Source organism: Arachis ipaensis, chromosome B8 (genome assembly GCF_059453495.1).
Source record: "Arachis ipaensis isolate K30076 ecotype BB chromosome B8, ASM5945349v1, whole genome shotgun sequence".
Classification (NCBI taxonomy): Eukaryota; Viridiplantae; Streptophyta; class Magnoliopsida; order Fabales; family Fabaceae; genus Arachis; species Arachis ipaensis.
This window is the reverse complement of record NC_142443.1, coordinates 19,889,943-19,907,218: the sequence shown is the minus strand read 5'-3', so window position 1 is coordinate 19,907,218 and position 17,276 is coordinate 19,889,943. Positions and strand designations below refer to the sequence as shown.

Below are 17,276 nucleotides of genomic sequence, written 5' to 3'. Positions count from 1 at the left end.
GCTAAATTTTCTTGAGATCTTACATAAGTGATGGTAATTATACCATCATCTATTAGTTGCCTCACAAACTCATCTCTCAAACTTATATGTCTAGACTTTATATTATAAACCTTATTATATGTTCGAGACATGGTTGATTCACTATCCCAGAAGATTGAAATGGCTGTCGTCTGCTGTGGCCACAACCTTATATCATACAACAAATTTCTTAACCATTCCGCTTCTTTACCTATGGCGGATAAAGCTATCAACTCAACTTCCATAGTAGAATGTGTAATACATGTTTATTTCTTTGAGGCCCAAATTATTGCTCCACCACCTAGGGTGAAAATTCATCTTAAAGTGAAATTTGTTATCACTAAGATTTGTAATCTAACTTGCATCGGAATAACTTTATAAAATTGTGGGATAATCACTATAATTAATGTAATTCCAAGTTTATGGTTTTCTTGAGATAACCAAGAACTCTTGTTATAACTTTCCAATATTAATTTTTAGATTTTTCTATAAATCTTGATAATTTGTACACAATAAATGTTATACCAGGTCTGGTATAATGCATTGCATATATGAAACTTCCTATAGCACTAGCATATTCTAATTGTGCTATAGGCCTTTTCATGTTTTCTTCTAATCTAAAATTAGGATCATAAGGTGTATTAAATTCTTTATATAATTAACTGTGAGATGATCAAACTTTTTTAATACATTTTTTATATAATGAGATTGACTTAAAGTAGAATCAATTTCATTCTTATGCACCTTCGTACCTAATATTATATCAACTTCATTCAAATCTTTCATCTTGAATTTAGAAGTTAGATACTCCTTCGTTACACGAGTTCTTTCTAAGTTTGTTCCGATGATTAACATATCATCAACATATAGGCAAATGATTCTCCATAATCTTTAGTAAATTTTGAGTAAATACATTTATCTGCTATTATATGAGAAGCCATTTGATAACACCACTGAATCAAACTTCTCGTGCTATTGTTTAGGCGCTTGTTTTAGGCCATATAAAGACTTAATTAATTTACAAACTTTCTTTTCATTTTCAGGTAGAACATAGCCTTCCAATTGCTCCATATAAATTTCTTCATTGAGATCTCCATTTAAAAAAGTCGTTTTAATATCCATTTGATGTATATGAAACTTGTGAATGAGTGCTAATGATATAAGAGTCCTAATAGAAGTCATTCTTACAACAGGTGCACAGGTATCAAAATAGTCTAAACCTTCTTGTTGTCTAAACCCTTTGGCCACAACCTTACTTTAAAGGTTTGTAATGAACTATCAGTGTTATACTTTCTTTTAAATACTCACTTACATCATATGGGCTTTGATACTAGAGGCAAATCAACTAAGACTCAAGTATTATTTGATAATATTGAGTCTATTTCATCATTTGTTGCTTCTTTCTAAAAAACAGAATTCTTTGAAGCCATAGCCTCTTTAAACATTTGAGGATCACCCTTTATGTTCATTATAATAGGAATCTTGTTTGTCACAGAATTCCTAGTTCCTTCTACCAAAAAGGTGATAGCGTGAGAAGAAATAAAATCTGGACCCAAGTCCTTTTTCTTTTCTCACTCGCAAGCTCTTCCTTGGTTCAATTAATTCTTTGTCATTTAGACGTTTATTATTTTGAATATTTATTTCTTGTGAAATATTAGTATCATTTTTTGCCAATAAGTTATAGCTCAAATGACATAATCTCTCTATACTCACCTAAGAGGATGCGGGTTCGAGTCTCCCTATCTTTGGTAAAAAAAAAACATTAGTATCATTTTGGGGATAGTCTGAACTAGAAGTTGAATAATTGATAAATTTATTTTCAATAAATTCTACCTCTCTTGATTCAACAACTACATTAGACACTAAGTCTAATATTCTATATGCTTTAGAATTTTGAGCATATCCTATGAAAGTGTCTTTTATGGCTCTTGACCCTAATTTGGTTCTCTTTTGATCAGAAACTTGATAAAAAGCTAAACACCCTTACATTTTCAGATAATTCAAATTAGATTTTCTTCCTTTCTAAATTTCATAAGGATCGGAGAAACCTTTCTATATCTTGATGGTATCTTATTATGGATATGACATGATATCAATAATGCTTCACCTACCCCATAAATTGTAAGGCAATTTTGTATTTAGTAACATTGAATTAACCATATCTACTAAGATACGATTTTTCTTTCTGTCAAATCATTTTGTTGCGGAGTATATGGAGCGGAAGATTCATGTATAATACCATATAATTCACAAAAGTTATTAAATTCATTAGAAAAATATTCTCCACCTCGATCACTACGAAGAGACTAATAGGAACTAAATTTTTCTCAAATCCGGAATATGAAGTATATTTATTAAACTTAATTTCTTTTCAGATGTAAAATTTAATTCCACAGTTTCTTGACCACAAACTTTGACCAAATTGTCATTGTCCATCAAGACTTCTCTATTGTTCACTTCTTCGTATGTTTTGAATTGGTTGCGATTATAGCAAACGTGAATAGTAGTCGCAAAATCTAACTATCACTCAAGTGATTTTTTTATGTTGCCATGTTGAGTTCTGTAACTATGTCAATATGCATATTTTGTACTTTTTCTACAACCATAGCAATTAGATCCTTCTCTTTCACTAAGTTAGTTTTTCGTACTTCTCTTTTCAGAAGTCTACATTCTTTGATGTAATATCCTTTCTTGTGGCAATGATAACACTATTTTTGTCTCTTTTTGTCTTGCTTTGAATCTTTTGAGAACTTTTTTTTTCTTCTTATTGGTTTTGTCTTCACCAATATGATTCACTTTAAAATTTTGAAAAAGATACACAGCATCATATTTTCGAGTTTCCTCCTCTATAGTATATGCCTTAGCAATTTTTTAATTGTGAAGTCCTCGCCAAGATGTAAAAGTTTCTTCCTATAACCATTCTAAGATGAAGGCAATTTTAAAATAATTGTTTCAACTTGTAATGATTCAAGGATCACTACTTGTAAATCACAAAGTCTAGTTACAAAGATTTGTAACTCATGAATTTGATTCATAACAGGCATAGTATCATTCATAATAAATTCAAAATATTTCATCATAATAAACTTATCTGTTCCTTATTTTTCAGTAGTGTACTTTTCTTCAAAAGACTTTCAAATCTCCAATGGTGATTGAATTGACATGTAGAGATCATAGAGTTGGTCGGATAAAGTATTGAGAATATGACCTCGACAAGCAAAAGTATGTTCATTACGTTTCTTCTTTAATTGAACAATCTTTTCTTTCTCTTCTAGTGTAGAATCTTCAGCGGCATCGGCAATTGGTGTTGGGTCAATTATATATATGCAAGATTGAGAATAAAAAGAAAAAACATCATCTTGTCCTTCCAACGATTGAAGTTCGTTCCATCAAAGCGATCCAACTTGACAAACTCTTGATTCATGACCTTTGAACGCGGTGTTTTGATTTTGTGCCATCTTCAAGAAATATCTTTCTAAAATTATTGGGTATATGAAGATGGTTTCAAGACAAGATTAGATTGCTTTCTTTACAGAGATATTTGTCTCCACACTTTGTTGCTATAGGGTTGATGATAATATTCTTCCAAAATACAATAAAACTTAAGAATTTCTTAATTAGCAATAGTAAAAAATTCTCAACTCTGTTGAACAAAAAAAATCTCTTGATAATTAAGTAAAATATACACTTAGTATTTGTGTGTTTAAAATAATAGACAAAGACTTATTTATATATTACACGTAATAATTATAATTTGTTACGTATACAAATAATGATATCTTTTTTATTGCCAATAAATATAATATTTTAAACATACATAATTATTAAAAAATTATGTCCTTTTAATCAAATATTATTAAATGGTTAATAACTATTTATTAATATTAATAATAATATTAATAATATTAATTAATCAAATACTTTTTTAAAGAAAATAGACTTCCTGAATTTAATTGCATAACATGTAAGTCGTGCATATTTTTCAATGAAAGTGCCTCTCTTTTGCAAACACACCAAGGTGTCTTAATTGTTTCCTTCGCCACTTAACAATTGCAAGAATTCATATGTATATGAAGTGCTGTTCTTGAAGTGTTTCATGGCAATGCAATTCCTGCACAGGTCTTTATAAGATACCTCAATCAAAATATCTAAATATCTAATTGTGGCATTAATACAATAAAAGACAAATATAAATAAAACCAAGAAATTCGCCTGAGAAAGGCCCACCACAGGAAACATTATATTGGGCTCCGCTGTCACTCTCACTCAATTCATTGGTCCATGCTTCGTATATTCGTGACAAGAGGAGTGCAATTATTATACAACTTGCATGCGTGTTACACGCTTACACATGTTCATAGAACTGTAGAAGGAGAAATTTCCCTCTATAAATTGTCCCTCTCTAGTTGCACACTCAGTATCACGTTTCTACATGCTATATATCACTTCGATCCTAAACAAAATGGAGTCCAGTCGTCTGCTACCCCTTTCAGCACTTTTTTGTGTAAGTTTATCTCTCTAGAATAGGGGGAACATAAAAATAAAATAGAAAGAAAGAAAATGTGAAGCCTTTCTAATTATTATGAGGTTAATATTTATTGCTTCCTTCTTTACTCAAACTATTATTATTTGTTCCAATTTGAAAATTTTGGCAGATTGCGATTCTGGGAAGCCATGTGCATGCATCACTGCCTGCTGAAGATTACTGGCAAACACTCTGGCCTAACACTCCCATGCCTAAAGCTTTCAAGGACCTTCTCCTGCAGCCTGGTGAGTTACATGAATATTCTCAACTACTACTTTACATCTCAGTCTGCTAGTTTTTCAACTCTAGAAAGTTTCCTCTTCTTTGATTAATGTTGTTTTAAGCCCTTAATTTTATTATTAGGTAATACCTACGTAAAAATATCTAATTAACAATTATTAAATAATTTAATATATTTAATTAAATTATTTAATATATATTTATATATTAGCTTTCATCTTTAAAAAAGGGATATTTTTACATGAATAACCACATGTATGGTTCTAATATTTTTTAGCATGTTCGGTTATTTGTTTCAATAAAAGTATTAAAATATATATTTTTGGAAACATTTTAAGTGCATTTAAACCGTTGATTTTAATTAATATATATTATATATATTTTTTATAATTCAGATCAACAATTAAAATAATTAGAGCACTGGTATTCTCGATACACTTAAAATGTTTCCTATATTTTTTTGAGAAGTTATAGTTTATGTTGGTTCCTTATAAGTAAGTACTTGGGTGCATTAAGAAAAAGTATAGACAATCAATTATATGCGCCTTTAATCGAGTTAAACTCCACTTTTAGTTTCTGAGATCCACGAGTTTTATTAATTTGCTCTTTGATTTTTCAATTATTATAATTTAGTCATTCAAATTTAAAAAAATATATTAATATAGTCCTTGACTTCTTCAATGCTGTTAGTTTGATAGCTCACGTTTTGTCATATTAGATATATTAAACCGATGTTGTACCGTTTTAGTGCTAAAAGAGTATTAAATGATGTTATTTTAGGGTTTAAATAATATTAAAAAAAAAATATAACGTTTTAGTATTGTTTAAACCTTCAGAAGCACGTGACATCCAAACTCAACCCCAAACATGACCTCCTCCATTTATCCTCACCACGACACGTGCCTCCGCTTTCCACATCTTTGCTTGGTGGCGTCGGCCCCTCCCCATACAACCTTGATCGCGCGTGACGCTTCATGCAACACGTCGTGCCGCGCCACGGGCACTACCACGTCCCATGAACTCTCTTTGCGGCCCGCACCTCCACATCCTCCCCCCATGTCTTCTCTTGGCGGCGTCGGCCCCTCCCCATCCAATCATGATCGGGCGCAACGCTTCATGTAACATGTCGTGCTACACCGCTGGCCTTCTATGGCTTGCAACACATCTTGCCGCGCTGTCGGCCCTGCCACATCGAAGTCCTCATTGCTCGCTGTTGGACGAATAAGATCATTGCGGTTCACCCCACCGCTTCGTACCTCCGCCGCACACACGCAGCAACTTCCCTTGCAAATGCAACGCCGCTGCACGACTACCTCCTTAAATAATTCCACCGCACAGACACTGCACCACAACCTTGTTCCTCATTTTGATGCACTGTCAGTATAAAATAGTTTTACATGTACATTCAATTACGTAATGTCATATCAGTAAAAATAACTATTTTTTACATTGATCGCATGAATAGTCATAAAAAAACGGATGTAATTACACGACTGTGTAAAATATTTTACACTTTCAATGCATCTTTTTTTAATAGTTTTAGATGTTTATTTTCTTAGTTTTCGGAGGTTCTTTTTCTCATTTTTTTATTTGTTTTGAAATTGTATAAATAATTTTGGATATCTTTTTTGGTTCGTTTTTTTTATGTTTTTTAATTATATTTCCGATGTTTCTTTTTATTAGAAATTTTTAAAATGATTTTGGATATTTTTTTTACAATAATTTTAGATCTTTGTTATCATTTGATTTTTGATTTTTTTTAAATTTTGGATGTTTCTCATGATAATTTAAATTCATGTTTCCATCCAAAAAAGATTCAAATGTTCTTTTTCTAATTTTTTTGAAATTTTAAAAATAATTTTAAATATTTTTTGTTAGACTTTTAATGTTTCTTTTATAACATTTCAATTATTTTATTTTTATTAAGAATTTTTAAAATAATTTTAGATATTCTTTTATAATAATTTTGACTATTTGTTATCATTTGGTTTCAGCTATTTTTTTCTTATTTTGGATTTTTTTTTAAACTTTTGGATATTTTTCATGGCACTTTAAATTCATGTTGCTTCTAAAAAAAATTAAAAAAAAAAAATACTAATTGACTGCACCTCTTGATATTTACCAAGCGGGATTGGTGAATTAATGATCCCTTACACGTTGGAGCATCAAAGCTCCGTCTGTAAATTTTAGTTAAAGTTGAGTTAAATCTTAATTTGACCCTGAAATTTGGTTTGATGTTCAGAGTAACTTCTACAATTTTGTTGGCTCTAATTAGAACTCCTAAATTTATAATTGTGGCTCCAGTTTGTCCCTGTGATCATCTCCGTCACCGGAATGCTGATCTAGCGCAATTGCATGACATGGTGGATACTACTTAAACGACGGCGCATTAGTTTCGCGCGCAAACCCTTTGGAAACCACGTAGTGTAAGAGTTTTCTTGATGTTTGACAACTTATGATTGTCGTAGTGGAAAGAAAGAGAGTTTTAACCCACAAAAAACTGAAATGACGTGGTTTCCAAAGGGTTTGGGCGCGAAACCAATGCGCCGTCATTTAAGTAGTGTCCATCGTGTCATGCAACTACATCAAATCAACATTCTGGTGACGGAGATGATCACAGGGCAAGTTGGAGTCACAATTACAAATTTGGGAGTTCTAATTGGGGCCAACGAAATTGTGGGGGTCATTCTAAGCATCGGACTAAATTTCAGGGGCCAAATTGAAATTTAACTCGTTAAAGTTATATCTTTTGTTTTTTTTTTTTTTTATAGATTGGACAATTCTTAATCTTAGACATCACAAATTCACTCACTTTACAATTTGTGCACTTATATTTAAGGGTTTTATTCATTACTTGGCCATTATTAAGGTTCGAATTCAAGTGCAACATATTAAAATGGAGTTAAGTACAATTTTGGTTCTTAAGGTAGGGGTCGAAAATTTTTTTGGTCCCTAACCTTTTTTTATTTACAAAATCATCTCTAAAATTTAGTTAAGTTTTAAAACCGTCATTTTTACCAAAATTTTAATTTTTATCACCAAATTATCCCTAATTAAAAAATATAAAATAAGAAAACGGGATAAAGGAATCACGTTGGGAGAGGGGGATTTAGGAAAGAAGAAGGGGAGGGAAAGGGGAAGGGAATCCGCCTCTGCCACTCTTCACCATTGCTGCTGCCGTTGCTCCTCGTTGTTCGCGTCCTCGCCGCTACTCCTTGCATGTCGCCGTTCTGCTCCTCCTCCTCACATGTCGCCGCTGCTTTGAGAGAGCCGTTGACCGTTGTTCCTCGCTAGTCATCACTTCTCCTCACCCGTCGCTACTCCTCGCCAGTCATCGCCGCTGCTCCTAGGGTTCCAATTCTGCTTCTGATTTGTTAATTTTGCTAATTTCATTGTTGATTCTGCTTCTGTTTCTTTGGTTAATTGCATCGTTGATTTGTTGATTTTATTAATTGCATTGATTCTGATTCTGATTTTATTTTGATTTTATTATTGTTCTGCTTCTATTTTTTCATTGTTGTTCTGATTCTATTTCTTCTAATTTTGAATAGTTGATTCTGATTTATTTTGATTTCATTGTTCTGTTTCTGTTTCTTCTATTTCTTCATTGTTCTTCTGATTCTATTTTTTCTGATTCTGAATAGTTGAAATAAATTGTGTTCTTTTCTTTTTTTTGTTTCTGTTTTATTATTGTTCATGATTTTGTAATGATGAAGAAAAAAAAGAAGAGATACTGCCACGATGGAGAAGAGAAAGAAGAATAAAAACTGAGTATGTTAGAGAAGAGGGAGAATGGTATTTTAATTCGAATGACGGCTTTAAAACTTAGACCACAGAGACGATTTTGTAAGCAAAAAACAGTAAGGGATGAAAAAAATTTTCAATCCCTAACTTAGGGATCAAAATCGTACTTAACCTATTAAAATGTATTATATATTGTCGCTCAACCAAAATTTTAACTATAAATTATTTTTGCTTAATTATTTTTTTATTTGAAAGTTATTTATTTTCTTAATTACTTTTTTAGTTGTATGTAAAATATTCTTTCTGGGTTAATTTAAAAAGACAAAAATAACTTTTAGGATTATGATTATTTAATTTGAATTAAAATTTTAATTTAATTTAAAATAACTAAAATATATTTAGTTAATTTTAAAAGAATAAAATTATAAAAATATTCTTTTGGAATTAGAGTTATTTGATTATTTTAAAGATTAGAATGTGAATTTAGTTTTACACAGACAAAAGGATAAAATTATAAAAATATACTTACTTATCAGCTTACTTATTTATATTTCTTTTGCTTTTTCTTTTTATTCTTTTCTTCCTTCTTTTTTTTTTTCATTTTTCTTTTGTTATCGTTATTGTTACCACCACTAGCTATTACCACCTCATCCGATCCTCTTCCTTTTTTTATTTTTTTTTCATTTGAGTTCTTCTTTTTCTTCCCTTTTCTCCTTTATCATCATCGTATCATCGTAATCGTATCATTATTCTCATCGTCATCATTGTGATCTTTTTATACGTAAATAACATTTTTCATTCCCTTTCGAATTTTTGCACTTGTTCTATTTAATTTTGTTTTATTATCTACTGATTTTTTCACTTATTCTATTTTTTTTATCAAAATTTGTAAATCTGCTATTCAAATAGTCATAAAATGAATTCTTAGTTCCATCACATTATTTAGTTAAAAAGTTTGGTAATAGAGTGAAGACATTTCGATATTACGCTTTAGAAATTTAAGTGTTGTTTTATATATCAGATACGTCTTCTTCTTATACGTAAATGTCATTGTTCATTTTCTTTCGAATTTTTGCACTTGTTCGATTTAATTTCGCTACGTTATCTATATATTTTCACTTATTCTCTTTTCTATTAAAATTTATGAATCTTTAACTCAAGTCTTCTAAAATAAGTTTTTAGTTCTATCACATCATTTAGTTTAAAATTTCAGTATTAGAGTAAAGATATTTTGGTATTATTTTTAAAATTTTTATATTATTTTTTATATGAGATAGGCATTCATTGAATGTGTAATATTTTTATAAAATTTTAATTTTTTTATGCCATGTTACTAAACTATGGTGTCAATTTTAAATAATTTTGGTACTATCTTATTTCATTTTATAGAATTAATGTGATCTTTTTGTGTGTAATTTACCTTTTATATTCTGTATCATTGTATTTAAATTCTAGTGTCATTTTAAATAAATTTTGGTGTTATTTTTATTTCTAACAAGAATTCAATCCAATAAGTATGAACCTACATTCATTCAACAGTATAAACATGTTCATTCAAGTCCAATATAAAAAGCAATGCTCCTAAAAAAAAAAAGAGCAACAGAAAAAAAGAAAGAACAATACTAAAAAAAAAATACAGTATTAAAGAAAAGATTTATGTGTTTTTATAGCAAAATTTTGGGGTCAAAATTAAGAAATTTCTGTGTTGTTATTAAAAAATTTTGGTATTAAATTTTTGATAAATTTTGTACAATTTAAAATTCTCTCTCTTCCTCTATCTTTTTTTTTTTATTTTTTATAATTCTTTTTCTTTCATCTTTTTAAGAGGAATAAAATTAAGAAAAAGAAAAAAAAAATTAAATAAAAAAAATAACTGCAATGACACATAAAAAGAGAAAAAGAGAAGAAATTAAAATAAAATGCAGTAATAGCAACACCAATAATCAACAAAAAAAAAAAACAACAATCCACCATTAAACCTATATATATTACACTATCAAAGTGCTAAGAATCAATAAATTATATTAAATAATAATCAACAGAGATTAAATATTATGACAGATTTAACAATAATCAACAGAAATTAAATTATGACAGATTCAATAAAAATATATCAACAAATTATAATCAGCAAATATAAACAAGTTATAATCAGCAACAATAAAAATTAATAAATTCATAATCAATATCATTAATTAGTTACTCAGTTTATCAAATTATAACCCAATACATAACTAAAAAAAATTAACAGGCTAAAGTTCAATACAACCACACCTAAATCAACTTCATCGTTACAATTAGAGGCTAAGATTTTTTAAATAGGAACTCTTTATTCTTAAGACATAAACCTAAAAAATTTAGTTAAAATTATGGTAACAACCCTTCAACAATACTATTCAATTAATAAAAAAATTGATTAAATTTCAGTGATGATTTATAGTAAAATGACAAATTAATTAATTAATTAAAAAGAATGCAAAAATATGTGAAGTGTGGAATGTGAACTACATCGAAAAAAATAGGGGAATGTAGCCAGGAACTCACCATAGTGGCTCAACGATGGAACCAGCGTAAAGGAGGCGATGAAGCAAGAAGACAACAAGGTCCAAACCAAAGGTGGCAATTGCGGTTGCTTTTGTTTCTTCTTGACTGAGCCGGCAACAAGAAGACCAAGGAGAGCGGCAACACATGAACTACGACGGAAAGCTAGCAAGATGATGAGACGGGGCTACCAAGGACGATGAGAGTGAGAGACGAGAGGGTTAGAGAGAGAGTGTGAGAGAGAAGAGGGTGAGAAGAGAAAGTGTGTGTAATTTGAAATGAGGGAGAGGATTTTATCGATTTGAATTTAGGATAACATTACCGTCAAATTTATCTTCATATCAGCGAGTGGATAAAATGCTGTGTTCAACTAATTATATTTACCATAAGAAAAAACGACCCTAAATCTGAGGGTAATTGTGAAGCCAATTATTTCACTTTTTCCTTTATTTGTTACCGATAAATTTACCGTTAAAAAACTGAATCCAACAGTAAGTTTTTTATTTGACGAATTTGTTACAAAATCCATCGATAAAGCCGTCGCTAACCTCCGAAATTAAATTCAACGGTAAATTCGATGCTATTCAACTTTTTTTTTTTAGTAGCTTGTTATATACACTGTGTAAAGTCAGTCAATTCATACATGATCCAAGATTGTTACATTGGATGTTGTTAAAAAAATTCTAAGATATCTTTAGGCACAAAAGAGTAGGATTTAGTCTTCCAAAAATTCCAAGATTTCAGACTTTATAGGTTCTCATATTCGGCTATGGTTTCGGATCTTGAGGATTGGAGATCTATGTATGTCTGAATTTTGCGTTTATCTTGAGCTAATTTACTTTCTTGGTCTTATAAGAAATAAACCACTATTAGTATATTCTCAACGAAAGCTGAATTTCGGAGCTTAATAGATTGTAAAGCTGAGATTGTGTGGTTCAATAACATGCTACTAGAATAGAAGGTGGCTTTGTCAACATCTCCTGTAATAGTTTGTGACTACTTTAGCACAATTCTTTTAACTGTCAATCTGGTATTACATTACAAAACCAAGCATTTTCATATTGACATTCAATTCATCCAAGATAAAGTGCTCTATAAGTTGTAAATATACCTGGAAATGAGTAAATTGCTGACATATTGACAAAACTATTGTCAGCAGTTTTTTGTCAGCAGTTTCTTTTGAGCAGGGACGGACGTGTATGATTGTGGAGGCAAGCATTCCATTATAATTTAAAATTTTTTAATAGTATATGATAATAATATTTATTTGTCTTCATTAAATTATTAAATTTGATCCCATAATAATTTTTTACTCAACTTTTGATATTTAATAGTCAATTTAAGAATTTTATATTAAATGTTTATTAGAAGGATCATTTCTCAATTTAAATAAAATTTGTATTTTTTTCTTAGAAATAGACTCAAAAGAGTATTATTTATTTTTTCTGTAGCAACTGCATTAATTAAAAGAATTTTCTCAACTATAAATTATCAATAAAATTTGGTTTCTAATTGTATGAGAAGTAAATTTTTAAATAATTGTTTACTGATATATATAGAAAAAGATATATTTTGATTGTATTGTTAAGAAAAATACTTTTCAATTTTTTTTAAAATATGAAATTTAAATAATAATAAAATTTTAAATTATATGTTATTATTTAAATTACTCTTTTAGTATTTTAATTTATAAATTAGATATTTTGAAGACTAATCATATTTTACAACAATAAAATATAATTATATTAATAATTATCTTATATGTACATAAAAAAAGGGGATAAGTATTGTTTTGGTCCCTAACGTCAGAATCGAAACCGTCTCTAACGTAATTTTGATTTAGAATCATCCTTAACGTTTTTTTTCGTATTTAAATCGTCCTTTTTAATAAAAGTTTTAATTTTATTCTTAAAATACCCTTACTTTAATAAAAAAAATTATAAAATTTAAAAAAAAAAAAGAAAAGAACGATTGTTGGGGGGGGGGGGGGTTGGAAACGCGTTTTGGTGGGGGGCGGGGCCAAAGAAAACGCGAAGGGGGAGGGGAGGGAGAGGGGAAAGGTGAAAGGAAGAGGGGGAAGGGGAAGGGGGGAGGGGACGACGCCGACGAAGCTTGGAGCTGCCGTCGCCGTCGCCAGAAGAAAAAAGAAAGGAGAGGGGCTGCGACGGGGGAGAAGAGAAGAGGGGAAAGAGAGAGGGAGCGCCGGTGGAGGGGAGGACCGTTCATGCATGCTTCTGCCGCCGTGGAGTGCGTCGCCGGGAAGAGGAGCCCGACGCGAGGAGGGCGGCGCGTGAAGGAGAGAGAGAGGGATCCGAGGCTGAGTTGGTCCGCGCATGCTCCGTCGCCGGTCTGCGGGTGATGGGTGGCCGAGGAGAGAGAGGGATCCGAGGGTGGAGTGCGTCGCCGGTCCTCGCACGCTCCGTCGCCGCCGCTGGTGATGGGTGGCCAAGCGCCGGTGGTTCTGCATCTACTTCTTCTGAATCTGCTTCTTCTTCTGCTTCACGCTCCGTCACTGCTGCTGGTGATGGGTGGCCAAGCACCGGTGGTTCTGTATCTACTTCTTCTTCTGAATCTGTTTCTTCTTCTGCTTCATGCTCTGTCACTGCTGCTGGTGATGGGTGGCCAAGCACCGGTGGTTCTGCATCTGCTTCTTCTTCTTAATCTGCTTTTTCTTCTGCTTCTTCTTCTTCTGCTTCGGGTTCTTCTTCTTCTACATCTGCTTCTGTGACTGCCTCTACTTCTACTTCTGTGACTGCCTCTGCTTCTAATTTTGATTTGTTGTTTTCTGATTTTATTGTTGTTGTGTGTTGATTTGGTTGTTGAATTTGTGTTGATTTGTTGAATTTTTTATTCCTGGATTTGTTGAATTTGTGTTGATTTTATTGATGTTATTTTTTTGCGGTGGAGGTAAATGTGCTGGTGGTGGTGGTGGAGGTAAAGTTGCTGGTGATAGTGGAGGGCTTTTTTGTCCAGAAAAAGTTAAAAGGACGATTTTAATACGAAAAAAAAACGTTAAATGATAATTCTAAATCAAAAATTACGTTGGGGGCAGTTTCGATTCTGACCCTCAACGTTAGGGACCAAAACAATACTTATCCCTAAAAAATAACCACATGTAAAGAATATATATTAAAATATAAAATACACATTAAAAATGAATTAAATAATATATATATTTACATACAAATACATAATAATTAATAGATAATTTGACAACTGATTTTATATACACATAATATTTTTATTATAAAAATTATTATTATATTATATATTTTTATTCCAACAGTTAAAATTTTTTGAATTTATCACTACTTTGAAAAAATAAGGTACAAATTGAGAGTTGTTCCAAGACTAAATCTCAGTTTGAAGGAGGATATTGAGTATATAGATGACACTCTTAAGAGTGGTTATTAACAATAGTTAGTTAAAATTCTATTATGCAAGTTATTTGTGGAAAGGTGGTTATAGACTTGCTTCGGTCAATGTATATATTAGCAGATTTGTGTTGAAAAGGCACTGCCCAATGCCCATTCATTATAAATTTCATTCTCAATTAATAAGTGAAATTGTTCTCTTCTCATTCTATTTCTTCTCTGCTACTGCTCAAGATTCATTGAGCTTTCTTAATCAATCTTGGTTTCGTATGATAACTGCAAAAAAAATTATCATAATGTGAGTGATTAAGGAAGGTATTCCAATTGGGTTAGATCGTATTTTGACAATACGATACTGAATACTCAATCAAACTGATTCGACAATGGATTGGATAGCTTACACCATTCTTTCTATAAGGATAAAAAATGTGTTCAAAAACAAAATAGTGTTGTGACAAATTCATTTAAATGTGAAAATTGGTAAAATAAAAAAATTCATCCTTAAACTATTGAATCAATTTGGTTCAATTTGGTTGAACTTAATTATCAAATAAGTTGGCCTTGTAACCCTCCATATTTTAAATATAGTTCTTTAAAAAAAAAACTCTTTGAAACATTTTTTTTTGTTTCTCATGATAACTCTTAATTCATTAAGTCAAGTACTAATTTATTGTATATTTAAGTTTTATTTATGGTCAATGAATTACTACAAATACAAAATAGAATTCAAACTCTTAATACTTATTTAAGCGGACGAGTGAGTTGATTCACTCAACCAATCAAAGTTGGTTGCTCTTTTAAAAAAGTTATGTGTCATTTTATTCATTAATTACTTTTTTTTATTATTATATGAACACTTCTCTCTCTTTTCTTCAAAGTTATATTTTTTTTGGTGACTTCTTCAAAATTATATTTATATTTAAAATTATATAGATGTTATTATTTCTAAATTTATTTAAAGTTATTTATTTTCTACAACTTTAATATGGTAAATCATAAAAGTATTTTTGGATAATTCTTTATGCTGTTAAAGTAAAATATAATTATATTTAGTAATGTGTAATTATATAATTAGATACATGTACAAATTTATTTTAGATTAACACTACGTTAAAATTAAATTCTTAAAATATGCAAAACTAATTTGTTTTTGAGTCTTTATCATTATAAACTCTCTAAATGGAAGAAGCTAATTATGCAAACTATTCACACTTTATTTGATTGGTTTCAACTTTAAGGAAATTGGGATTGGATGAGAAGGGAAAGCGCCCATGTTAAGCAACAAGCAACCACAAGCAGTAAACTCAAAATACCAATTGGCGTCTTTTTGTTCGACCTTCATCATGATGGCGACAAATCCAAGACAGTTTATGATCACGGCAAAGAGAGCGAAGACTTTAATAAAACATTTCCGTTGTTTTTCCCCAACAAATATAGTGACCATCTCACAAGTAACAAACCTACGATACCCAATGGCGCATTTTTCTTCGAGCATGATCTTCTTCCCGGCAAAAAACTCATCCTAGGACGTATAAAGACCTCGGATGAGTTCACTTTCTTACCGGACACAATCGCAAAGGCCATTCCATTTTCTAGCAACAGGCTCCCCGAGATCTTCAACCGCTTTAACATAGAAGCTGAGTCAACCGAAGCCGAATCAATGAAAAAAACACTTGCGCTTTGCGAGGGCCCTACTATACACGGAGAAGAAAGATATTGTGCAACTTCTTTAGAGTCCCTACTCCATTTCGCGGTTTCAAAACTTGGAAAAAACATAAGGCTACTTTCAACTGAATTCGAAAGGGAAACACAAGATCGGCAGTACACTGTGGCGGAAGGAGTAAAGAAAAATGGTGAAAAAGCAATGGTTTGCCACAAAATGAATTACCCATATGCTGTGTTTTTTTGCCACAAAATAGATACAAGGTCTTATAGCGTCCCATTGATGACAACTAATGATGGAACAAAACTTAAAGCAATAGTAGTTTGTCACACCGATACTGCTCACTGGCCATCAAATAATGTTGCCTTCAAGATGCTTAATACTAAGCCTGGAACCACTCCCATTTGTCATTTTCTTGCCACTGATGATGTTATTTGGGTACCTCAATTCAGCGGCCTGAAAGATGACATGTAAGTAATGCCCTCCTTATGATGTTGAAAGTGTGTCTCCTTGCATATATAGCGAGTATTAAGTCTACTACGTTATTGTAAAATATATGTATGTGTGTTAGTTTGAATGTACTCCAACTATAATAATGTGTTCTAGAAGTTTGGCAAAGGTATATACGTTGTGCTGCAAGAGTGGAAGGTGCTGTAACATCTTCTAGAAGTTGTTAATGCATAATTATGTAATGAGGAACGCAGTAATGATGTTGCCTTTGACAAAATTTTTGCATAGTTTTTTTTGTTTGAATTATATCCAACCCTCTTTAAATTAAAGAATAAGTTATTTTTTATGACATATTTTATTATTATTAAATAAAATTAAATAAATTGACTTATCATAGTTAACTTTAACTTTTAATCTAACCTAAATTTTATTAATCTAATTAATTAATCACTATGTAATTTTTTTTTGTAAATTATAAAAAATTATTAAAAAAATTAATTTTTTAATCTTTTATTTTTTTTAAATTATATATTTATTAATCAATTTTAATCACAAAATAAAAAAAATCTCAAAAAATAAAAAAATATATTAAAAAAATTCAAGAGGCACCAAAAATTTAAAATTCTCAAAATTTTCTCTCTATTGCTTTCTTAATTTTTTTCAAAAATATTTTTCATTGTCCGTATTAACTAATTATATCTATTTAAGTATTTATTATCCA

At 30.7% G+C, this 17,276-nt stretch overlaps 1 protein-coding gene across 1 annotated transcript; it reads left to right on the top strand.

Annotated features, from left to right (window-relative positions):
• The first annotated feature begins 4,341 nt into the window (after nt 1–4,341).
• On the top strand, nt 4,342–16,832 carry LOC107613273 (BURP domain-containing protein 6). Its single transcript, XM_016315200.3, has 3 exons — nt 4,342–4,522; nt 4,674–4,788; nt 15,681–16,832. The coding sequence occupies exons 1-3, from the start codon at nt 4,451–4,453 to the stop codon at nt 16,577–16,579; spliced, it is 1,086 nt and encodes a 361-aa protein (XP_016170686.1). The 5' UTR covers nt 4,342–4,450; the 3' UTR covers nt 16,580–16,832.
• Nucleotides 16,833–17,276: the final 444 nt, after the last annotated feature.